The 26,302-nt window shown below is 44.4% G+C and overlaps 1 protein-coding gene and 1 long non-coding RNA gene across 3 annotated transcripts; one reads left to right on the top strand and one right to left on the bottom strand.

Annotated features, from left to right (window-relative positions):
* Positions 1-1,131: 1,131 nt before the first annotated feature.
* On the bottom strand, positions 1,132-21,068 carry Hsph1 (heat shock protein family H (Hsp110) member 1). Of its 2 annotated transcripts, XM_076923850.1 has the most exons (18): positions 20,670-21,068; positions 18,440-18,497; positions 16,726-16,866; positions 16,079-16,201; positions 15,469-15,568; positions 15,054-15,187; positions 14,503-14,747; positions 13,902-14,130; positions 11,955-12,061; positions 11,697-11,830; positions 9,500-9,708; positions 7,996-8,127; positions 4,925-5,062; positions 4,207-4,332; positions 3,343-3,450; positions 3,123-3,242; positions 2,758-2,919; positions 1,132-2,014 (listed from the first exon to the last, which is right to left on the bottom strand). In XM_076923850.1, the coding sequence occupies exons 1-18, from the start codon at positions 20,774-20,776 to the stop codon at positions 1,811-1,813; spliced, it is 2,577 nt and encodes an 858-aa protein (XP_076779965.1). In that variant the 5' UTR covers positions 20,777-21,068; the 3' UTR covers positions 1,132-1,810. The 2 variants fall into 2 exon arrangements, with proteins under 2 accessions (XP_076779965.1, XP_076779966.1); XM_076923851.1 differs by lacking the exon at positions 7,996-8,127 and having other exon boundaries at positions 20,670-21,053.
* Positions 21,069-21,136: 68 nt separating this feature from the next.
* LOC143438195 (uncharacterized) lies at positions 21,137-24,388 on the top strand. Its single transcript, XR_013107189.1, has 2 exons — positions 21,137-23,137; positions 24,093-24,388. It is a non-coding gene; the product is annotated as an uncharacterized LOC143438195 (long non-coding RNA).
* Positions 24,389-26,302: the final 1,914 nt, after the last annotated feature.

Below are 26,302 nucleotides of genomic sequence, written 5' to 3'. Positions count from 1 at the left end.
TGGACAGGTGCATGCCGATGAGTGCACTTGCCCACACACAATCTTCTAAAATCCTAGAACATAGAAGCATGGGGTCACCGGATGCGGTGCCCTCAGGGGTTAATAGATACCTTAGGGGACCATGCTTATCACTCCAGAGAAGACTGCTGTAAAAAGGCAGGCCAGGACTAACTAGCAGCTCCCAGTCTGGCTCCCCCACACTGTAGTGTCTCTCCCTTGAGGGCATTCACCATTGTGTGTGCGCGCACTTATGTCAAGACAGAGTTTTTCTGTACAGACCAGGCTGACCCCAAAGAGATCCTGCTGCCCAACATGTTGAAATTACAGATGTATATCACGCCTCCCCCACCACCACCCTTGCATCCATTATTTTGTGATGCAGTCAGGGAATTTTCCAGAGCTAGTGCTATGCTAATTGTATTTAAGCTTCCAAAATGGATCTTTTTATAATGTGCTTACTGTCAGGCATTTTTTTTTGTTATAGCTACCAAAAATCAGCCAACATGGTAGGAAATCTACAGGATGGTGTCAGTGCACATTAGGTGTTAAACTTCCCAATGCCCAAACCAAAGACTACAACTAATATGGTCTGCCTTGTGTTAGGTGAAGTCACCAGCTGGTGGCACTCCTCCATGGCTGGGGAAACCTGTCAGGGTCTAGCAGGAAGGTGTGTCTTCCAAGGTGATACTGGGAGCAAATGGGTTTTTTTTTCTTTCCATCTGACAGAAGGTGAAGAATTTTCCCTTGCCACTTGCTCACAACCATAATGCCCTGCCCTAGGGAGCCATACTACTTGAGACAAAAGAACTCTATGTAATAAAACATAAAAGAAACCCAAGAACAAGTATTTTAAGTTGCCTTCAGAACAGAATTCACCAAAGCTGTCAATTTTTATTATCGGACAATACTTGCAGGTATTGGTTGTAGGGCACTACAGTTGCAGAACACTAGCAGACCCATCCAGTCTGTCAGTCACCAGAGGACAAGGGCCAGGATGGCCATAGGTACCAGCAGGGTTTTTTCCAGGGTGGGACTTTGTGCTTCGGTTTTGCAGTGTGGTCAGCAGGCACTGTTCTTTACGATGGACTCCTGTTCCCAATGCCGTTCCAAGTCAATGACAAGGGCAACAGCTTAGAAATGACACCACAGGGTGGACTTTATTTTAAAGCTCACGAGGTGTTCACAATGATCACATGATCCACACGTCTCCCGTGTTGCACCTCCACGGGACAGTGCACTGTGTGGTGATAGTTACAGCCCTGCTTCGCATGCTGCTACAGTTCACTAGCTCTGTTGTACTCTTGACTTGGTAATAATGAAAGCAAAATCACTCTACGGACAGACTTAATTTTTGAAAGCCCTTATGCAAATCAGACTTAGTCTCATTTATAAACAACCACAGCCACACACATGCGAAAATGAAGAGCAAAATGCAAAACAAAACAAAACACCCTTGGCAAGAATAACTGCTTCAAGATTCTCATCCCAGTGCGCTTGAACAAGCAGTGTAGTTCTTTTCCTCAGAAGACAAACCCACCTCCTCGGTGTATGAGCAGCAATACTGTACAGAGCCCAGTGTGGGTCACAACTCCACAGCAACCTGTCACCAAAGTCATTCTCCTTAGGGACAGAGACTACAGACTCAAGCTTTTCCTTTTGTTTTTCCTCATAATACACAAAATTTCTAGACAGTCTTAAAGAAAAAAAAAAGAAAATATAAATAGACTCAGTCTGCTATACAGAATCACACACTATGGCAAACACATTTCATGAACTGGAGGCGGCGGCCAGGAGGACTGGGGGAGTCTGTCTAGTCCAGGTCCATGTTGGCAGAGCCTCTCTCATTAGGGTGGCATTCACCGTTCTGATGCGGAGCTTCAGCACCGAGGTTAGCTTTGCCTTCTAAATCTTCTTTCTTGTCAGTATTTGGGCCGTTTGGAGTTCTCTCCAGTTTAGGTGACTCAATTTTTGGTTTGGGTTGAGTTACAACAGGCTCACAAACATTGTTCAATTCCTAAGAAAACAAAAACTAGTCATTAAGGTGACTGAGACCGTCCTGGTTAATTCGATGACTTCCTCACACACCCGACCCAGTGCTTTCTTACCCAATTCCACTCTTCTCATCAAACCTGCATAAATCAATCGGTGACAAGTCTAATCACACTCACTGCCTCCTACGGCTTCTCCAGGACTTCTTAGGTGGCCATAGACATTAATGCACCCCGAGTTATGAACTCCACAGTGAGGAAGGGACAATGACGCAAGGCTAAGCCACCTCAAGATGACATCTGTATGTGGAACCTGGAACTTAAAGTGGCTGAGAAGGCCCGCTTCCCCTTGGACTTCCTTGTTCGTGTGTACATTTTCAGACAGGAAGTACTCCCTTTGTTTCCTTCTTAGGCCATCCCGGTCAAATGCTCTTCTGCCTGCTCTCTCTCCACAGCACAGCATCCTGACCCTGTCACCCTATTTTCTTTTTCTCCCACAGGGTTAGCATCTGACAGTGTTGCTGGTCTTTACCCCACAGCAGGACAGATTGTGCACTCAATGTCTGTTTCCCTCAAAGGACAAACAAGTGCTGGCACATACAAGGTTCAAGGACATATTGCCCATTAGGACAGATGGAGATGGAACAGCTCTAAATGGCAATGCTGAATTAAGGAAGCCAGTGCTGGTCCAGAGGAGGCCATGATTTCTAGGGGAGGTACCAGCGTGTCAAGCTGATTGTGTCCAGTCAGTAGCTGGCACCATACTCACCTTGACCTTCGCTCTGATTTCATGAGTGCGCACAACAGGGTCCTGATCAAGACTCCTTTTAGCTTGAGCATTCATGACATTATTCATCCACTCCATCACTTCATTAACAGATTTCTCAACCTTCTTCATTTCAGATTCATCAATGTGGTTGTACTTCTCATCCTGGCCAAAAACCACACAAGACACTCTAGAGAATATTGACAGCCACATCCACTCAGACCCACCTTCCCCAAGTTCAAATCCACCCTGGTTCCAAACACCAACAGTTCCTCACTGAGCAAAATGTATTCACTGTTCAGCATAGAGACCCTAGGCCACACGTTGGCTAAGTCTAGGTCACCCCCTGGGATGAGACTGGTGCCCACCTTGCCTCTGAAGTCCGCTGCAATCTTGGCATAGTGCTGCAGGCGCTGCCCCAGCTCCTCCAACACTTTCGGTCGTTCCTCAGCTTCTTGAAATCTGACTTTAACAGGAGTGCCCATTTTCTAAAATGAAACAAGAGTTAACAATCGACAAACTTACACTTTAATAATCATCTACGGCTTAACCTGCAAGTTGTACCTTTTAGGGGAGAACAGAGCTTACCATCAATTCTTCCAACTTGTCAATATACGCCTGCTTAGCCTGGTCTTCTCCTTCCTCATAGAGCCAGTCTTCTGTCTCTGTGAGAAGCCTCAAAAACTTCTCATGTTCCTTTATATAAAGGACAAATATTAGCAGCAGTCTATTTCAGAGGTTCTTAACCCAAGCAAGCATTTCAGCAGTGACTTTGGGTAACTCACAAGGAAGACACTGGATTCCTGACACAACAGATACTGGTATCATGGCTTCTATCTTACACGACTTTAGCACACCATTTCTGACTCACAATGCAGAACCCAAGAAAACCAGCTCAGGCCATCTATACAACCAATGCTTGAGTCATGGAGGAGCAGTTATGTCCCCACTCTCCAAAGCAATCATCTCAATTATGCCAGACACAGGTGGTAACCAAAGCCCAGTGCAGCACAGCTCAGGGGTCAGTTGGGCTAGAGGGGTCCTAACCCTAAGTCCCTCTCCACACCGGACTGGTTGTTAGCTAGTTGGCCTTTTCCTACAGCTGCACTTCTGGATTTATCCAGAGCTTCAAGTAAGAAAGGGTTGGAGGGGACTGTGTTGCTGAGTGGCAATGCAGTGGTGTCACACAGGGACAGTAACAGACAACACCAGTGCATAGAAGTGCAAGGATTCCTATTTATCTGTATGTAGGCCCCCTATGTCACATGCCACAGACTCCAGAGCAGATGTTTCTGGTCTCCTTCTAGATGGCGACCACTACTGGAGTAACATCAACACTCACAGCCGTGAGCCTCTGTAGGACCTTGCTCATTTTGATTTCACCAGACTTAAGTGAGCACAGCAGAGTGACTACTAAACCCTGGACTAGCTGTTGGCAGAGCCCGAGTGTACCTGCTCACATATGAATTTCTCATATGGTCCACACAGCTTGTCCCTGAACTCATACACACACTCCTCCACTGCGTTCTTAGCGTCGTTCCTCTCCTTCTCCAGCTTGTCCTGCATGATCATCTTGCCCTGTCGGGAAGGAGGTTAGTCAGCCTTCAGAGCTCCAAACCACACCTCAGCAAGTGAAGATTACAGAAAAATCAGTTCGCTCTATACCTCACAAAACTTTTTCTTCAGAACCTCATGGTCCTTAGATTTATAAACACATGTAGACATTGTTTTCTAATAATGCTAGGCCATCCCACATGTCATTACACTCCTACATTTAAATAATGACGACTTCCTAGTAGATTTCTAAATTCAGTGTGCTCATCTCAGTAACAGAGGACCTTGACCGTCCTCAGTCTCTCCATGTTGAGATTGTAAGGATGCCCGTGTTCTCAGAGGGCAATTCTGTGTGTGGCCTGCTTCCCATGGAACCTGTGCAACCAATCACTTCAAAGGAACACAGCAATTCTCAGCCACGCACAACACAACTCCCTATAAAGTACAGACCTCAGCACCAATCCCAACCAACTGCATTACATTAAGCAGAAGATCCATCCTTTTGCCTTTATCTGTCTCGGAAATAATTTAAAACTTATCCCCGGTAAGGAGTTAGTCACTTAGCCCTGAGGCACGCAGAAGCAATCAAACAGAAGGATGCAGGAAAAGCACTTACCTCTGTCTCAATATACATGTTAAGAAGGTCTCTCCCCAACTGCCACACCAAGTTGGCCTCTACAGGCAGCTCAACGTTTACCACCTTTATTTTAGGTTTTTTGGCTTCTGGAGGCTGATCAACTTTCTTTTCATTTGCCTTGAGGGTTAAGAGAAAGAAAATGTCTCAATGCTTAGAAAACAAAACCCTACCATATTTACTGATGCTCTCTCTGTATGCACAGACTCTCACTCTCATGCTAAAACTGCCTAAGAGCACCTACACCCACCGCCCACCTTGGACCATGGCAGTGACTCAGTGTGTCATCTTTCTGCATCAAGTCACCAGTACCTTTTCTGGTCACATTAATCTTTAGTCTGAACTAACTTATCTACTTTTCTAGTCTGAAATCTTACAATAACAACTTCACATAACCTCAGACCAGCACTAGAGATGCCAGAATTTATTCAGGTCCCAAGTGTGTATCTTAATCCCTCTCTCCCAGCACGGTACCTGTTCCAGTCAGCACTAGTGCTCTCAAGAGCATCTCTACAGGCTTCTTATGTGCTGCTTATGTGCAGGGGTACCACCTGCCTTTCAGCCATCGTTTCATCACTTCTCATTTGGAATTTTGAAGACAGTCAGACACAGTCGTCATGCCTGTCACCCCAGCACTCAGATGTCTATAGCTATGTGTTTGAGGCCAGCTTGGGCCACATAAAGAGTTGAAAGGGTCTCATGATAGATAGCAAATGGGATGATGTGGCAAATGACAGAGGATCCCCATGCAACAAGCTCTTACATGTGAACCTGACGCCAGCATGTACCTGCCTCATGTAGGAAACGCCGCCGAGGACTGCATGTGATAGAGAGGCCCAGCCAGAACACAAACACCCAAAACACAGTAGAGAAACTGGCTTAGACTTCACAAGGAGTATAAAAAACATCCTAACCTACAACATGACATTGTGAATGTGACTATTATTAAAAAAAAAAAAAAAAAGACACAGACACCAGCAAATATTTTGGATTTCAAGTTATATAAGTACAAGGCTACAGAGTTATCTCCTGTGGCCTTTAACTTTCCAAACATCGTTGACTTCCCTTCAGATTCTTGTCACACTTCTGCTCCAACTGATACAGCTGAGGAGACTCAGTTGTACAGTGGATTCATGACGACAAGGTGTACAGCTTACCCTAGCCTTACCCTAGTGAACTGCCTAGGCTAGCACGTCAATGTGGGAAGATCTGTGACATCCTACAATCCCTACCCCTGGGAACCAGAGCTATAAGCTACAGGGACTATGGTAATAAAAAAAAAAAAAAAAAAAAAAAAAGACAAACCCACATGCAGTGACTGTGCTAAAGCTACAGACTGCAGTGGACCCTGCAGTCATCCTACAGTGCCAAAGCATCATGTCCTGATGTCCACAACAGAGAAATTTAAACCCACTACGTACCAAGACACAGGCATGCAACTGATATTCCCAGAAAAAAAATTCAACCAATCCCTGACCAAACCAACATAGGCACGAAATAGCATTCCAATACACATGAGAAACCCTCCATGCTGGAGTGACCTTCCCTCAGTGTATGAAGGGGTGTCCCTGCATTTTCAATAGTTCATTGCTGCAGAGAGGTCAGTGCTGGCAGGATGTTGGTATTGTCATTTCTATGGCCTACCACCAGTTTTCTGTTTGTAAATGCTTGTCCTTCCTCACCAGGCCACAAGATGAAGGCCATTCCACCCTCAATGCCTGAAGGCAACTTAAGAGATGAAGTGGGTATTGTCTTGCTGCGGATTGGTTCAGACTGGAATGGGGTTTTTCATTACATAAAGAGCTGACAGCCATGAGCTGGGGCAGGAAGTAAGGGAGCTGGACTCCTGGGGTTGGGGGGGTGGGGGTGGAGAGAGACAGACAGACACACAAGAAGGTGGCAGACAGAGAAGGCAGTGGGAGGGAATGGAGCTGTAAGTTAGCAGTGAGACCCTGGGGGGGTGGGGGGGCAGGATGGCTAGCTTAGAGAGAGAGACTGCCCCAGCAAAAGGCAACAGCTTTAAATTATACAGACGTCTCCATCCATATCATATTACACCACAAGCAGGATCCTCGAGAGCCCAGCAATACTCCAAAGTGTTTAAGGGCTAAAACCCAGTGTCATTTTCTAGAAAGGTACTACAATTATCTGCAGAAGTCTATAGACACTTCAGCCTAAATCAAGGGGAATGATGTCAAAATGGGAGGACCTATATTCCAAATAAATACCATCACCTCAACTCTTTTCTAATAAAAAAATAAATAAAAGCAGCTTTCAAAAATATCAGTTCATGCTAAGGGCCGCAAGATTAATCAGGACAGAGGAAAATAAAAACCTGGCAGAAAATCCATTCTGACCTCCAGCAGCTGTTCTGTATCTTGCCCAAGTGAGGGTAAGGTAGCGTCAGAATTCGACTATAAAAGACAGTTAATCATTTACACACAGCTTGTAGAGCCTGAACTCTGAAACACAGCCTAGGCTGGAAATCAGCTTCTCACTGTCAAGCTGACCACTAGAGCTTTAAAGGTTTGATTACAATCTGACATCTTTTCAAGGGACACAATAATTTTATTTAGCTTCCAATATTGGAATGATCACTTGGGAATATGATATTACCAGACCATTATAATTAATTCAAAACTGACAGGTTATGTGACAAAAGGAGAAAAAGTTTACTACGCTCCTAAAGCCCAAGTATTAATTAATTCTATCGATCAAGTCTTGAATTCATCTTGCAGCACTGGGGTGCATCTTCCTGCCTCTGGAATTAGCAGGTTCTTCTGTCCTTTTGAACACATCAAACCTTTGCTTTTGCCTCATCTTAGAGTAAGTTATTAAGAGAAGCTTTGGGATCTAAAGGAGAGCACTGGTTTCCCTGCTTAAGTTTGAGCACTACAGGTTTTTAGCCGAGTAACACATGTAGAAAATGAACAGAGAAAAGTCCTACAAGCCCCATAAAATCACCAGGATCCCTCTCGAAAGCACAGGGTTAAACCATCAATCATCACACACCGCAACACCGTCTAATGCAATGAACTGGAAGAGTCACTCACTTTGTCAGCATCTGGGATTTTGTTTTCTTCTGAGGTAAGTTCAGGTGAAGGGGGAGACTGTGAGGTTTGTTGACCATCAGTTTGTACCTGGGGCTGTGTTCCAGCTTCACTGCTGTCTTGCTGGATATTTTTCTGAAATGAAAGCCCAGGCACAAAGGATGTAGAAAGCAGGTGTACTTCTATGAATTTAAAATTATAGGGCACCAAAGAGAGAACTCTCAACTTCTGAAATCTTAATAGGTGGGCAGAAAAGAAAAGGTACCAGATAAAAACAAGTACATGAAGCTTTAGACATTTCAGACCTGTAAATAACTTTTTAAATGATAATGTTACAGTTAAGTTATGTAAGACATGAGGGCTCCGATAGGTGACACTCCAGAGCTCCCTTGAAGAACCTTTCACCTAGCCCTGAACAGATGCTCACGAGCACAGGACACAGGACTACTATTTACTAGGTAGCCCAGGCTCTTTCCAAAACCAGTAAGTGTCTGAACTCCAGCAGCAGCAGCAGCAGCATGTACCTTAGTGGTGTCAGAGTTACAGAAAATGAACACTGATTGGTCATCCCACAGCTTTTCATTCCATGACTCTGCGATTTTACCTCAAAGGACCTCAGCACCAAGAATCAACAATATCCACTAACAACCCTGCCTAAAAATACAGCTTAAAGACAAAAGGGAAAGGAAATTACCCCTGAAGGCTCCTTAGTAGGCCCCAGTTCCCAGCAAATGTGCGCCTGCTATCACCTTTCTCCATGCTGGAGAAGGCAGGCTGAACTACTTACTCTGCCCACCCCGTAAGACTTCACATTTCCACCCACAACTTCTAGTCCTAAAGCAGACACTAAGAGGCAAGGCTTTTCTCATACTGAAGGCTCTAGGCACTCGCCACTCTGTGAATGGTGTCCAGATGAGAACAGACCTAAGGTTCCTAAGATGCTAAAGGTCCTTCATCCTTCAGTGTTTGAGACCTGTGGATACCAACACCTTACACCAGCACTGCACTGCCTGTCTCTTGCTGTAAGCCATTCTCGCCTGCTTCCAGAAATCAACTGCAAGCCTAAGCTAAGAAATAAGCAGTCACAACCATTACCTTTGAGATTTCTCTTCCCGCCTCCCCAACCCAGAAAGCTGTGTTAATAAAAACAAGTCCTGGAATAAACACCAGGGGCCAATTTTGCTGTACATTAAAGACAAAATAAAATCTATTTCAATTTTTATAGTTATCAACATCTGATCTAAGATACATCCTTAAGAATAAAAAGAAAAAAGCAACCTTTTGAACTCTAGTCATATACCAGTTTCTTCAAACAGGAATGATCATGTACCTCTCACAATACACAATATTCTCATATCCTGCCATTAAAATCGGAAGGACTAATGATCATCACATAAAATTCTGATCAGTGTTATGTAACTGAAAAAATATTTTGACAATTACTCTCCTATAGCTCAGCATGAAGTCAATTCTAGTTTTGAATGTGACAAGCGCTCTAGCAACTTACATCCATATCCGAGTTTTCTGCTGGTCTCTGGTTTGGACATTCCATGTCTGTCTCGACAGAGGACCCATCCTCCTCCTCAGTCGGGACCTTTTCCACCATGGATGCTGTGGAAATGGTGAATATGCCATGTGTGTTCACACGCACTTTGACTTTCACTCTGGACTTTTCTCCATCTCTCTGTGCGGAAACATTCTGAACAACAAAACGGCCTAGAGCAAAAAGAAACCGCCAGTTTAGAGATGGACTTTTTCTTTCTATAAAGACAACCAAGAACATACAAAGGCTAAAAAAAAAACAAATGTGAAGGAAAAGTCACTCCAAAACTGTTTCCCCACCCCAACCACCTTCAGGTCCCTTGGCAGCAGCACTCAGGAGTCTATTTACAACTCAAATGCACATCCTAACACACCATTAACCCTTGGTAAGAAAGCACACTCTTTAGTGACAGGAGCTGGGCAGACACCAGCGGCAGGCTCTCCTGAAATCAGCCTCCTGCGCCTCCTCCTTCCCATAGCTCCAGGTAGATGAGCACATGGCAGACAAGAAAATCTCTGAGCAAATCTATGGAGGAAACCACACACAAGCTACACTCCCAGTCTTTTAGGGAATACTGATCTTCTGACTGAATAATGAAAAGTGTTGATCTCATAATTTAAATAGGGAACACGAGCTGAAGCTCACATCAACTCCTGCCTTGCAGAGTAATGACTAAGAATAGTCTGAATGTTGCTATCATCTGGTCTTCTAGAGAAATGCTTCTCAACCTGTGAGTCCAGCCCCCTTGGGAGATGAGGGGTAAACAACCCTTACACAGGGGAAAACACAGACATTTACAATTACTAACAGTAGCAAATTTACAGTTATGAAGTAGCAACATTATAGTTACAAAGTAGCAAGAAATAATTTTACGGTTGGGGGAGAAGGGGGTCACCACAACATAAACAAGTGTACTAAAGGGCTGCAGCATTACAACGCTTGAAAACCACAGTTCTAGAGTCACTATTTACAATGAGTGCTTTCTATAGAGCCTAGTACCAATAGTTACCCACCACTAAATCATATGCCTCTTGAGGGCTGCTGACACAACAGGTAAAAAGTGCTTGCTATCTATCAGGTGTTCAATTCTCGAAACTTTTCCCTCCACGGATGGAATTCTACCCAACTCCAATCCTGGGAACCATGGTGCAAGCAGAGAACCAACTTCCAAAAGTTGTCCTATGACCTCCATACAGCTACTCACACACAATATTCTGAAAATAGGTACTTTGCCAGGCATTAATAACAGCACTCAGGAATACATACCAAACTCCGGGACACCCAGGACTACGTAGATAGGACCTCCCCCACCTAAGTATTCTTAAGTAGCGATATTCAAGAATGACATGGATGTAACAGCCTTAGAGTTAAGGTGCTGCCTGCACAGGCATATGCAGAGTTAGATTGAATTCCCAGACCAGTCAAAGATGCTGGATGGCATAGATCTTGGTTCCCTAGCAAATCACTAATTCAGAAGTAACTGCCATTTAAATGTCCGTTATAGAAAGGACACTTGTGAGTCCAGGAAGCCTCATGCGCATGGGCTGTGAAGCTGCTCACCTCTGCTCAGTACTAGCTAGACCAGAGTCCAACCCAGACACTCAGACCACAGTCAACAACTTCTCCAGCTCCTCTACCACTTCACCGGGCACAATGTCTGAAAGCAGTATGTGATAGGCCAGAACACATTAGTCTTTGGGTAAAGGAAACATGGCTGGCCAGACTGGAGTCCTTCAAATGCTTTCTCTGTAAGTGAGGTGAGTGAGTGAGGGCAACTCTTAGAGGCCTGGTGGTGTTAGCAGTTTTCCCAGTCTAAAAAAATACTAAGTTCCTGAAACTAAAGCAGATGGGACAATGGCACCTGAAGAGAAGTCCCTTCAAAGAGGTCACAGTACACAAGGTCTAGGAAGTGGCACCTTGCTGTTGGGAGTCAAGCTTCCAATCCGCAGTAACACCCTGCCAACAACGTATACCTTGGAGGGCTGGGTGGGTGTCCAGTACTCTGCAACTACACACAACAGGAGAGCAAGTCTCCAGGTCAGTGTCCAACAAAGACAAGACTCCTCACCATACTGCTACAGAAAGCAACTGTCAGCCTCTACACCGGAAGATGAGCTGAACTTTAACTCCAAAAGCAGATGCACACCACGAACCTGCTTACCTATTTTTGCTTCTGGATATGGAACTCCTTGAGGGTCAGAATAGAAAGCTTCTAGCTCAAAGGGTCCCCTTCTCAAGAAGGTGAGCACTTTGGAGAAAGGAGCTGCGTGGTTCCGACTGAACACCTCGTGAACACTAAGAGGAAGGAAGCTCACGGTTGATAAAGGCAAACTCCACCATCTTACTAACTCTACCCCGCCACTCACAATGAACAAGGAAGGAAGGGTCGAGGATGTGGACAGGGTCTGTAACTACATACCCTTCCGTTTCTTCTGAGTCATGGTTCCAGACCAGAGAGATTGGAAAAGGGACTGCATCCGTCACAGAGAACTCTCTAACTTTAAATGCCGGAGAAAGAATTGCACACTTGAAAAGACAAAGTTTTTAAAGGTTAAAAATATCATGAGTCCAAAATTATTTCCATACATCTTTTACTATGACAGACTAGGATGGGCAAATTTAACTGCTTGCAGTATGTATCTCCTTAAGCGTAGACAATGTGTCATCTTAACATTATGCTAATTAATCACTAGCCACAAAGACAAATCAAGACTCTTGGGCCAGCAATTTGTAACTGCAAGCTTCCTAGACTGAGAACACAGGTTTTTCCAGCTCTTCCTCACTGGTGGCATTTGCAGTTACAAGCTGACTCTGTTGATATGCACACCCACAGGAAACTCTGCTTTACTGCTTTCCCAAGTCAAAGAACAAAAAAGGGCAAAACTCAAAACATTCGTGTTTTCAACAGAATTTCTAAGTGAAAAGCAGTGGCAAATTCAAAGTCGGGACAGGACCCACCAAACTGACTAAACAAATAAAGCACACAGACCCAAGGAGGGTCAGTGGTATCCTTTAAACAGAAGCCAAAACTCAGCTGCCACCTTTTAGAAACCATGAATTTCCAACACTCTGGGGAGCCGGAGAGAAGGATGCATATTTTACTATGAAGAAAAAAGAACAAAGGCCTTCCTATAAAGGACTACCATGGGAAGGGGTCGGTCCCAGCAAATGGGGTCACACGCTGTAAGTATACCCTGTCCCCCCCCACACGTGACCATGTCTTAAAGAAGCCTACTGTTTTGTACAATTAAAAAACACTAATGAACCCAAAAGCCAGGCTAGGCTGCCCACTCTCTTCTGCTATAGTGCCGGAAGCAAGCCTCTGAAGACCACTGCTTGTTGGGAGCTGACTTTAAGCAGAAAGCGGCTGTCAACTTTGCAGCCATCTGGAACCATATACCCTGATGAGAGACTTGTTTTTCAAAAGCCTATAACAGCTGAAGCACACTCTGATAAATATATTGTTTATCCCTTATAGCTTGTTTTGCTGTTTAGTAACCCCAGCTGCATGGTGCACGTGGTAAAATGTCTTTACCTGTGTTCTCCTGCTTGTGCTTATAAATACCCAGGATTTCCTTGTAATAGTGTCAATAGTGAGTGAATAGGGGAAATAAAGGAGTAACCAGACTTGACCAAACACCCTGTCTTGTCTCCATTCTTCGAATCTCTTGCCCCTCCATCCCCACTCTCTCTCTTGACCAGAGCACTTAGCCCCAAAGCATGGGGCAGTGTGGACAGCAGCATAGTAGCCCCAAAGTGTGGGGCAGTGTGGTCCTCAACAACTGCTCACAGGATCTCATGGTCCTTGTAAACAACTGTCAAGTAGGTCATCACAGCACAAACATGGCTGACAGAAACAGTCACAAAAATGCAACCTTATTTGACTGCGGTATCTTAAATGTAAACATCGTTTTCTGTTCACTAACATCTAGATTAGGTGCTGCTTCTGCTGCACCAACTTTCAAGCTCCTGCACTGCGTCATTTGAGAAGCAGGTTAACAATTCATTCGGGAGTGGGCAGAGTATCTGTTTTCTAAAACCATTTGTTAACTAATACTTTTAACCTACACACACACCCTCAAATCAATTCTTTATGACAAATGATTAGTACTCTATTCCCTCCTATGCTTGAAAGCAATTGTTCCCACCACCACACAGATGGTTTCTGCTCTCTCAGAACCAGGCCTGCTTCTAACTAGACCTCATGTGACACTACCAGCCGGGTGGTCCTTTTCACCTTCCACTTCCTGCACCTTCCCGTGGTTCAGGATCTATGGAAAAGTAGCTTCCTTTGGAACATAAGCAGGAACAGGGCGCATGTGTATGAACCACCAGGGTGAGTAACGGACCGTGGGAACTCGCATACCTGCAGTGCACAACCTCTGGCCACGGCTTCATCTGCATTGAGAGTGGTGCTGACATCTTTTCCAAAGAATTTGGCAATTCTTTCTTTCACAGCTGGGATTCTTGTGGCACCTCCAACTATCTCAATGGCACTCACATCTTCAACCTTGAGTTGAGTTTGTTCCATCAACGAGTGAAGGGGGATCTCTATTTTTTGCAGGAGCTCAGAACATAGTTCTTCAAACTGTGACCTTAGTAAAGGGAAGGGGCAAACACATCATGACCCATTACTAGGACAACCACCTCACGTCAGTATTACTTTGTAATGCTCTACAAAGGCACTTGCTGCCAAGCCTAATAACCTGAGTGAAGAAAATGGAGTCCTCAGGGTTGGCCCGTGAGTTCCACATGTGTACCATGGTAAGGATGCGAACACACATTTTAAAAAATGCATTCTTCTCAGCAGTGCCCCTAAGTACTAAGTGATAAACAACAGTGTCTACAGCCGTAAGCGACATAAGCACACAATCCTGATGTGTAAGTCAACTGGCCACAAAGAACGTGAGGTTCAATGTTCAACTTACACCTATTTCACGAGTAGAACTCAAGATACAAATAAATACCTGTTCATCTTTCCAGAGACATCCTTGTCATTCATAAAGCACTCAATGTTCAGCGGTAGGTCCGTGCTGTTGGAGCTCATGAGCTTTTTCAACTTTTCACACTCCTGATGGAGACGAAGGAGGGCTCGAATTTTGGATTTTGCATCTAATTTGTACTTGGTTTTAAACTCGGCACAAAAATGCTCTACGAGCTTCTCATCAAAGTTCTTTCCTCCTAAGAAGGGATCAAAAGCTGTGCCTAGAACCTAAGGTTGGAAAACAAGAGTGAGGACCAGGTTATTTTCCATCATGTTTTAATTAGAATCTTGGATATTACTATTCAAAAGGCTAACTAACATGCTCACAACTGCTATTTAAATCCAAGTCAGGATGGATGTAACTAAAGAAATGCCAACCTCTTTAAATCTCTTATGGGATTTTTCCACTCTTACTATCTATGTTGAAGAGAACCTTAAACAAAAAAGGCCCCTCCAGGGTGTGCTACAAGGACACACCATTTTCTATGCAATGTTTTATACAACTTATCTCTAGTTTGGGCCACTTCAACTTACCTTCAGTTTTCCTTTGATAAAAGCACAGGCAGACACTTGGAAAGAGGAATGCCCCATGTCCACAAACACCACAACTCGAGGTTTCTCGTCTGCATTTGGGAGATCCTGCTTATAAATTCCATAATTCAAAGCAACTATGAGGAAAGCAAAAGGAAGTTGTCAGCCATTTTCCTGGGAATTTCTTATCACATTTTTTTTTTTTTCATTTTCCAAGTAAACCAGTGACTACCTTCTTCTTGACTTTTGGATAACTTTCTATCACTTCACAATCACCAACAAGTCACAAATAGTACCAGACTCAATACAATACCTACTTCTAACCACAACCTGCTAAGAGACTACTTATCCATGAACTTGGTCTTTCTCAACTGTAAAGGCACACACATCTGGCGAGCAGCAGCAAACAGCTCCTTACCAGCGGTCATGTCGTTCATGAGCCGTAGGCAGTTTAAGCCCACAATCTGTGCAGCATCCAGAACAGACCTTCTCTCAGCATCTGTGAAGAAGGACGGGACCTGCAAAGACGATGTTCACTCTCTAGACAGTGCTTCAACTGCTTCACCAACAACCTCAGTAACTTCCCAACAATGACTGTCCGCCCCAAGACAGAGACTTAGACTTGGTTTCTAGCAATTTCCTTGACTTTCAGAGCTGCCTTTTTGAGAAAATAATAATAACAACAATAATTCCCAAAGCACTGGGTTTCAACTGAGGGAAGATTCTTTTACTGTGAAAAGCTCAAGAATTTCAACCCCTGGTAGTAGAGCAGCCAACTGCCATGGAGAGAGAACTCAGATGACACCAGCCACCTGAAAACTTCATGGAGACCCTGTTGCACTGTGAATCTCTAGAGTCAAGGACCTTTGTAGCTTCTACCTAAAATTAGCACTGCAGCTTACTTTGAAATGTTCCAGAATATTCAGTTTAAGAGCACCTTGCCAAGAAAAGAGTGTGCGTATATACAGTAGTGAGTAAAATAAAGGCAAGCTGAGAGCAAACACACTGCCTGGCTGGGCTCTACTTACTGAGATGACACAATCTGTGACTGGCTTCTTGAGGTTGTTTTCTGCAGTTTCCTTTAACTTAGTCAGCAACATGGCTGTTATCTGCTCCACACTAAAGAAATGTTCTTCATCCATGTACATGACCTACAATGAGGTGAAAAATGTTTAAATATTGTACACTTCAGCTAAATGTTAATATGAACCTCCAACTGTTACTATATACCCTGTTCCAAAAAAAAATTGTTTGGAAAGAAAAAAAGGAATTAAAAAAGAAAGCAAGGAAAAAAGGAAGAATCTTCCCTAGAGATGAAAAGAGGGAAAGCTAGGGCTGAGTCACCAAGATGTGTGTCGACCAGACAACTGCTCTTGGCTGGATGTCTGCTTGTTGCTCTACTGCTTGGCACATAGTTCCAAAGGGCTGTCTGACCATGTCTGAGACAGCATTACTTAAGATTTTTAGTACCAAAACAACCAAGAAACACAGACTAATGTATAGGAATGCATCATCAGTGGGGTACTTCTCAGGAAACAGCTTACAGTAACTATACTTCAAAAGGAGCCAAACAAAAGGGAAAGATCCTAGTGTATCCGATTAATTTGGGCTAAAATCCTAAGATGTGAGCACTCCCCTCTACAGACAGCTCGAGGGCGGCGATCAGCTGTATTACCTTTATTCCAACACCTCCATTCTTCATTGGGACTAAATCATAGCTCAGGTTTTCCTTTTCCTTTTGAATGAAGGGGTCATTGAATGCTCTGCCATGAAATCTCTTAAAGCTAGACACTGTATTGTTTGCATGAGTGATTTGCTGCAAAAGAAATGCAAAATTTAAACTTTTTTCTGATTCCATCACCTCCAGTACCTACAGCAATTACAGTCATTTTTTCAACTCAAGCCATCTCCGGGAGAGGTATACCTAACTTTCCCTCAGTCCTCGATTTTCCATGAATGGATAGCTCCTACTGTACTTTCTTCTATGGAAATTGCCAGAAGGAAAGGCAATGGTGTCATCAGACTTTGGGGCAGATCTCAAAATCTGCAAGATAAAGGAAAAGACGGCCAACTGTCTCCAGAGCTCTAAAAGTCTCCAGCAACTGTACTGCTGTATCCCATCTTCTCCCCCAAGTAAACATGGGCTCAACATCCCAGCTACAGTGAGACTTCCGCTGTCAGGATACGGACTTTATGTGTCTCTTCTAGAACTTGAGCCAGGCCAGAGGTAGAAGAAGTGAGGAGAACTGTAAGTTTCTAAATGACTTATTTTCTTGGAGAGGGTGGCACACAGATCTCATAATCACTGAACTCACATCCCTCTAACATTGCTGGGCATGCTCGTTAAAGGATGTACTTCTGCAACCTGTTCCCTGGAATGTGGTCGTGTTTTCAGGTACACATAGTAATTAATAAGGGGCATGAAATTCAGGACAACTAGATGGAAATATGCCAAGTTGTTCTGAGATGATGCTCTCTAAATCGACTCTTTGGGCCACAGCTCTAGATTAAAGATGACCCACTTCAGAGTACATTTCACTCAGAGGTAGGCCCCTCAATAAAAATGAAGATTAGAAAGATTAACTTTTGAAGCCATTTAAATTTGAAGGCACCTAGAGACTACTCTTCTTTCCTACAGCTTGTTAGTACCTAAAGTCCAACAGTGTAATTAATAGGCAGGCTCACGTACTAAGCTTCTAAAATCAACATAAACTAGACAAACGAACTAACAAAAACAACTACAAAGATACTTTGCAGGAAATGGTTCTCTCCCACTCCCACTTGGGTACAAGGGATGGAACTCTGTTGTCAGGCTTGACAACAGGTACCTCGACCCACTGAGCACCTGAACCTCACTAGCCTTTGAGAAACTACAAAGGGAGAAAAAGAAATCAAATGTCTGTAATCTAAAAATTTTTAAGCAAAGCATGGCATCATGTGCCTTTAATCCCAGTACTCAGGAGGGAGGCAGAGAGGCACACAGCCCTCTGGGAGAGAGTTCCAGGCCAGCCAGTGAGACACTCCCCCGTATGTATGTATGTATGTATGATCTATCTATCGATCGAAGGCCAAATACCCAAAAGTAAGGTTGCCACTAAAACCCTATGGAACAGAAACAGAGAAAGGAACAAAGGTTCTTGGATCCCATGGAGGAGGACAGCGAGAGAGTGTTAAGAACTGAGTTACAGGCAGCTGTGAGCCACCAAGTAAATGATAGGAACCAACCCCAAAAGAGTAGCACATGCTCTTAATGGCAGAGCCAGCTGAGCCATCAGCTCTCCAGCCCCCTCCAGCCCCAAGTTATATATTTTTAAACTTAAACTAGATTAAGCTTCAGCGTGTCATTCTGCCGTGCTTCTGGGATTTTCCTTTACGACAGATGAACATACCTGGTTTTTGGCTGCAACTCCAATTGTTCTGTTTTTTGGTCCAAATGATATGACTGACCTAAAAGTAATATAAAACAAATGTCTCACACATGTCAAAAAAACAAAAACAAAAAAAACCACACGTGACTGTTTCTAAGCTAACAAGAGGGAAAATCCAACATAAACGAAACACAATCCTACAGTTTACAACTTTCACAAGGTTTTTTGAGAATGGCAGGTATTTCTATTTACAAATCATACTTCTGACAACTCAGTGCGAGCATTAGCCCTGCTGGCACCCATAAAAAACCTGCTAGTTTGCCTGTAGCTCCAGCATCCTCTCAACACCTGCGGTGCTAATACAGTGTCATCAGGTCACAAAGGATAGGGACCTTGGCATTATGCACAACCAACAAAAAGTAAACATAACTCTTTACCTATCATCAGCCTAAACAATTCTAAACGTCACTGTCATACTTATTTCTGTCCTGATGTATCATCTGCTTTAGAATTTTAAAGTTTTTATGTAACCTTAAGAGGTCTATGGTATGCCTGTAGAGTTTAAAGGATATGGATGAGGTAGGTTCCCATCTGGAAGATTCTATGTTAAGGTTAAATAAACATGATATAGAAACAAAGTTACTGCTGACTGGAGTACAAATGCTGAGGGAAAGGACAGGTCAAGTCTTCACAGTCACACTGGACCTGTTTGACAAGATGAAGAGACAGCTTTCTCAGCAGAGGAAAGGGGACACACAGAACCAGAACAGAGACAAGATGGAGAGTGTGGAGGAGGCGGTGAGTAAGGCTTTGGATTAGAGAGTAATCCACCGTGCGTTACTAATCCAAATCTAATTTGGGTTCAGTTACTCCTACATGGGTAACCGAGATGAGTAAACTGGCACTATACTGGGTTTGCCATGACACAAACAGCTCAGACCTAGATGCTCTAAGCAGGTACTCAGTGCACCCTAAAAGCCAGGGATCCCCAACCAATGGCTGGATCTTGTAAGGTTCACTTCACAAGCCCAAGCTCAGAGGGACTAGACACTTATTAAGACTGGATCGTATCATTTTCCACGTCAATCAATCAACTGTAATAGGAATCAGTAGCCAACTCCATTTCAACCGCATAGTTTGACCAAGGGTAATAAATAAACATTTCAGTCGGAAATTCTGGTCAACAACACACCGACCCAAATAGCTCTCCCTACTTTCCTTTTTTTTTTTTTTTTTTTTTTTTTTTCTTTCTTTTTAGGCAGAGAACGAAGAAGCACTTGGCATATAGGAGGGAGGCATGAAAGACTGGCATCCTTCCTACTAATTGCCGAATCACAGACCACCATGGCTTTGGAGAGAGAGATCAATGCGTGCTTAGAGAGTAAGTTACTAGCAAGGCTTACTTCCGCCTATTCAGTCTCATAAACGTTCTAACAAGGTTGGAATGATTTTACCTTCGGATTCGATGCTTAACATTTATTATCTTGGACTTTGTACACGGGAAAAAAAAAAAAAAAAAAAAAGCCCCTACAATGACTGCCTTTAAGAGCAAGCAGCTGTTGTCCGTGAATGCACACGCAGGTCTAATCGCCTCTATATAACCTTCAGAAACTAACCCCTCAAAAAGTTGCTTTTCACCATGCGTCCGTTTACCCACCCACGTTGCGGCAGCATATTTAATTCCGAGACAAAAATCCATCTTTCCCACTGAGTTTTCTGCACAGCAGCGTGTTAGCAACAACAATGTGAAATTTGTACTGCTTCCTCTAAACAGTGTTAAAATAAACAAACTCTGGGTCTGGAAACTCTCATGAACATCTACCACAATGAGCTTTAAGAAGAACGCTTCCAAATAGCGATTCAGGGCACTAGGGCAACATTAGCAAATCGAGAATAGATGAGAAGCAGAGACGGTGGATTCCTCCACCAGAGCATGTTTCTTTGGTCGCTAACAACAGTCCGCTCGCTCCCTAGGCAAGCAGCAGCGCACAGGCTCTGGAACCTTCTAGGTCATTTGGAGATTCACCATGCGGAGGAAAAGGCTCAGTAGCCCAGGCTCCGCGGAGATTCTAGCTGAGGTGGGAGCTGGTACCAGCTTGAAAAAGCTTGAGTGGGGAGTCGGGGGCGAGCCTGGAAGACCAGCCGGACCAGGTGGTCGCCGGGTGTCACAGTTCTCTGAAACCCCGGGCCACCATCTCCCATGGGTATCGGCGAGCTCCAGCCCTCCCCGGCCACACAGGCTCATACTTACGGGGTGCAGCGGTCACTGAACTCGTTGGCGATGGTCTCGATGCCCCCGGCCCGCGCCACCGCAATGTAGCAGCTCTGCGAGCCCACGTCTAGCCCAACCACCGACATGGCTGGCCCGGTCTGCCTCCGCCTTGGGTCCGCTGCGTGCTCGTCCTGCTCCCGACCGGCCGGGATGATGTCTCGGGCTTACCCTGCAAGACTGCGCTCAGTCTTTGCCACCGCTCTCCGCCGCCCGCCGCCCGCAGCCCGCCTCTCTCACGCAGCTGCCGCTGCTGCCGCTCAGCTACCAATCCAAAAGGGGAGGTCCCAATCGCTCAGCCTTATGTAGACTACTGAGGAGAACTTTCCAGAATCTGCGGCATTTTACTCACCGGCGCCTCCACGTGCCACTTCCGCTTCCTTCTTCTCGAGCCTTCGAGAAAGATTCTACCCAATGGACTGCTGGTCCCCCCGCGGGAAGCCTGAGTTGCCATGGTGACAGGGCAACTGCTGGGGCACCATTGGTTGAAGCCGACCGAGTTTGCTGGTCTCCATCCCGCCCTCCCCAGCCTGGGGGCAGTTTGCATTTTAGGCGATCCCGGCGATGAATAACGGGTCGGGAACTCCTGTCGCTTAAGAGGTAACCCCGGGCGGCAGTCTCTGGCCCCCGACGCCGAGGAACTACTGAAAGGACGGAGACAGAACCCACTACTCAGGGACCCCAAGGCCTCTCCGGTCACCTACTTGCTGTCGGCAGAGAGCATGCCGGGAAGTGTAGTCTGGCAAGGAGACCCTAGCGCCTTGCATGCTGGGGAACGCAGTCCAGTGGTGAGGCCTCGGTGCTTTGCATGCTGGGATATATAGTTCAGCCCAATGGTGCATGCCGCGATCCCGCTTTGTCTTAAGCGCTAAGAAAAAGAGGCCCAGCTGGTGCTGCTGATTCGCGCGCTTTCTCTGGTGTATGCATTGTTTTGTGTCCTGTTCTTGTCTGTTTTTTTTTCGACAGTTAATGGATTGAGATTTAGGAACCTCAGTTTAAGCCGCAGACGCTGTTTGTATTTTGTAGACATTCATCTGCTGGCAAGATTGTTGCAAAAATAAAACACCAGAGGGGCTTGCTTTCTTTCTTTCTTTCTTTCTTTCTTTTTTTTTTTAAATGAAAGCGACTTTTGATTACTATGCAATTTGGGAGGCTGCTGGTGGTGTCGCTTTTTGCATATTTTGGATACTAGTTTAAGCCGACTTTGTTTAACCCTGTCACTCCTAACCATTAATATAAGGTTATGGTTTAATATAATGGCTAATAATATGGTTTAATAAATGGGTGTATGGTTTATTCCTTGTTTAATCTAACCTTTCATTTTCTTTCCCCGGAAAGTAAGCATAGGTTCCATGAAGAGACAGAGAAAGCAGAGGTAGATGCTGCTTGCTCCTGCTTTCAATTCTTACGTAACCTTAAAAAAGATAACCTTAAAAAACGTAACCTGAGAACCCCGAGTGTACTTTACCTCTACAATATGGAAATATGCACAGTTCAAACGTGTGCTGCTAAGTAAGTGTGTAATTGAATAAAGAGTTGGGAGCCAAGATCAAAAAACTAACAACTCATGAAGTGTAAGGCACTACCTCTTCCAGCAAGATACTGTGGGGTTGGTTAAATGGGAGGTTTATATACAAATTACAGAGTAAGTAGTATTCGTGGTGATTGGTCCGCTTGCCACTTAAGTTGTTTCATCTGCTACATGTAACTATCCCATTGAAAATGGGAGAATAATAGAAGCCATCTCAGGACAGCTGCATTTTTAAATTTGAAATGTTTGCTGTCATTATTTTCATTTTGCATCTCTGAAACCTCCTCCACCCCAGCTTGGTTTTTTAAGTATATGAAAACTTTTTAAAATCAACAGAATCATAGTTGTTTTTTTTAAACAAAGAATACCTCTAAATTATTTGATTTACTTCCAACACTTTATATGTTTATATAAACTGCCTAGAGTTGTGGACAGATTTAGGTCAGGTTCAAATCTTAGCACTTATTGTTAATATGCATTATATAAAATACAGCACCCAAATTTGGACTTCATGGGCTTGTGTTCTGCCAGTTCTTATTAAATCGAGGGCTATGCAAACTGGTAATTACCAGCCCTTCCCGTGTACTCTCTCATGGGGTTTTGTAATGATCAAAAACTTATACAAAACACTAACCATGTAATTACCATGTAATTGTACTTAATGTCTGTAAAGGGGGCTAACCTGTAAAATGTCAGTAACACCCATTCTCGCTGGGGTTTAAGTGACTGGTTGTAATAAGACACCCCCTCTGCTAGTGAGCACTCAGTGGATTGTAAGAAGGCCTGGTCAAGCTCAATGACTCAACTGCAACCTCAACTCCTACTGCTTGTGGAGGCTGGATGTGTGGCCATCTCGTCTTCTCTATTTAGCCGGCTCCCTTATCTGCTATGTACAGAGTGAGTCCAATCACGAATGGCGGTAAGAAGCCCCTCTGTTAGCCTCATTCCATTTTACTGTGTGCTCGTTAATTTTTATCATGTAATGTCCCATGCTTCTTATGTCACAGTGTTAGAATTTTAGGTGGAAACTAAGCTCTCAATACAAACCAACCCTGCTGGAATGATGGCTCTGTGGTTCCGTTCCCAGCACCCACATGGCAGCACACAGCCATCTAGAACTCCAGTTCCAGGGGAGCCAGTGCCCTCCTCTGGTTTTCATGGGTACTGCATGCAGTCGTGTATATCTGTGAGCTTTTCTGCCCGGCTACTTTGTTTCCAGAATAACGACCCTGAGACTATTAAAATGCTTAGGCCATAAACTTGGACCTGTTCCCTGATTTGCTCTACGTATATAATCCGTTTAAACTAGTCTAAGTTCTGCCAGAGCTAGTTACCTCTCCTCGGGTTTATGCGATGATAATCTTCCCCATAGTTCCCAGGCAAAGGCAAATCCCCGTTCCTGACTCTTTCCCCAAACCAATCAATCAGTCTCAGTTTCTCTTTCTCTCTCTCTCTCTCTCTCTCTCTCTCTCTCTCTCTCTCTCTCTCTCTCTCTCCCTCCCCCTCCTCCCTCCCCCTTCCCCTTCTCCCCTCCCCCCTCTCCCCTCTCCCCTCTCCCCTCTCCCCTCTCCCCTCTCCCTCTCCCACCTTGGATGTCCCACCTTCTAATCCTGCCTCAGCTCATTGGCCGTAAGCGTTGTTATTGACAGCATATGAGAGAGTCTCTACAATAGTGCACATATGTAGATGTGGGCAAACCATTCATATACATTTTAAATTTTTTTATTTTAAAAACAAACAAACAAACACAACAACAACAAAAACAGCCCCAACAAATCTTTATTTTGGAAGTATGGCCTAGAGGTAAGCATAGAGACATATGTATTTATCCCGACTGCTCTCCATAACAGTTACTGTATTCTATTCCATTTTAGAGAGCAAGAAAAGCCCTCAAACTAAAAGTAGAGACAGCTCCTAAAGAGCAATAAAGTAAAAACGCACCATAGAAAAGGAAAGTCCAAACAAAGCTGCCGCGCACAGCCGTCCTATACAGCAGATATAAAAAACTATAAGTGGTGTCCTTGAAAGAGCGTGATGGACAAAGGCAGAGAAACATGAAGATCACACAAGGCCTGCAACGTTTGGATGAGTTTAACTGAGCACAGTAGCAGGTCCTGAGGGTAACAGAGGAGCATAAAACCTTGTCTAAATAAAGGCATGTTTGCTATGATTTCTGCACAGTGTCAGTGCTCAATTACCTGAGATTGTTCGTTTGGTTTTCTTGCATATTTAAATCTTGTTCTTTAATCGGTTCTGCCGAAATCTGCTTTGTCTTTTGGTTATATTATAATGAGCAGTTAAAAAATTGGGATGAATGGGGAAACTGTGAGGAGCAGAGACTTACATACAAAAAGGTAGGCATGAAACTATAGGGCGCTTTGGGGTTGGAGAGATGACTCAGCTGTGAGAACCACTGTCCTCTGTCCCAACACCCACGCGACAGCTCACGGCCATTTGTAACTGCAGTTCCAGGGGACCTGATGGCCTCGATGACCTCTCCACAGGTGCTGCACACATGTGGTGTGCAAACAGACATGCAAACACTGAAGCACATAAACATACATCAAAATCTTAAAACACTGTTTTAAGTAAGGGACTTTATCACATCCTTTAACAATGAGGACACAGGAAAAGTATATTAGAGCTTTCTTTTTCCCTTCCAATTTACAAAACAACTGCTATCTTTCATAACAAATATGACTAAAAAAAAAAAATTCAGCACATTGGACAATTGCGCATGCCTGCCTTGTAAGCACTCTGCACAACGTTGAAAATAGCACAGGATGTCACTAACACATGATGTCACTACACATCGGCCACTGCTCTAATCCAAGTTTACAATGCTTTGTTGTGTGTCTTAAAGGTCTTAGTTTACCCAAGACCACTACCTGTAGAAAGCCAGTTGTCTGGTCACACTACAGCAACTAAAACTGTCTCTAGATATTGCCAAATGTCCCAAAGGCACATGTGCTCCAGCTGAGGCCCCTTCCCTGGCTAGACAGTTTGATTTAAGACTGAGTAGTGCGCCGGGCGGTGGTGGCGCACGCTTTTAATCCCAGCACTTGGGAGGCAGAGGCAGGCGGATTTCTGAGTTCGAGGCCAGCCTGGTCTACAGAGTGAGTTCCAGGACTACACAGAGAAACCCTGTCTCGAGAAAAAAAAAAAAAAAAAAAAAAAAGACTGAGCAGTGCGAGTAGAGAAGAGAGACTGGTTTGCTTTCTGAACAACAGAGGCTAAGAGACAAGGTGACAAGCCAAACAGTTGCATCCTGCATAGATTCCACAGGAGGGAGCTCCCACCATGTCTCCTTTGGTCCCAAGACGTGCCCACTGTTGTAAAGGTGGATATAGCTGTTCCAGGGCAATGGTGTTGGATTCTGCCCTTGGCTTCCTTTCTTATGAAATGGTCATTTGAATGCCTGCAAGGTTAATGAAAGTTGAGTTTTGCCTTACTGCCCTTTACTTGAAGAGAGAGGAAGTATGGGGGGATGTGCTCGCTGCAGGAAGGATTAGCAGTGCCCAGACTTCTTTGATCTAGCCAAGGCATATCAAAATTAACTGGTGTGTGTGTGTGTGTGTGTGTGTGTGTGTGTGTGTGTGTGTGTGTGTGATTTGTGAATCCAGAGAGCTCTCAGGTGGGTGAGTGGGTGCGACCTGTTGGGAGCACAGAACAGGTTAACCAATTCACACTACAGGAGGAGGCAGGATCATTTTTTGCCTTACATAATATTCCGGGTTTTTGCCCCGAGGGCTAATTTCACACACCAGAAATAGAGGCTCTTTTCTTCTGTGCTTTGTTTCGTCAGTGCATATGAGAAAGCGGAACAGGACAGGGAGAGAGCCTGTGCCCAGTCTCTTCTATTCTGAGCTCTATTGGCAAATTCAAAATCCTTGTGCACAGACAAACACTTTGGGGTTACCTGTCCTGACCAGAAAATGCTCTCCAGAGTTTTGGTGTACCTTTTTTAATGGGTCAGATAGATTGTGGGTTAGGGATGGGATCTGCCTGCTAAGTACAGATGTTTGCAGCCATGTGCAGTTGCCTTTATCTCCATGGTACATTCTCTGAAGCAAGGGTGTGTTGA

Source organism: Arvicanthis niloticus, chromosome 24 (assembly GCF_011762505.2).
Source record: "Arvicanthis niloticus isolate mArvNil1 chromosome 24, mArvNil1.pat.X, whole genome shotgun sequence".
Taxonomy (NCBI): domain Eukaryota; kingdom Metazoa; phylum Chordata; class Mammalia; order Rodentia; family Muridae; genus Arvicanthis; species Arvicanthis niloticus.
Note: the sequence above shows the minus strand (reverse complement) of the source record. Positions and strands in the feature narration are given on the sequence as shown.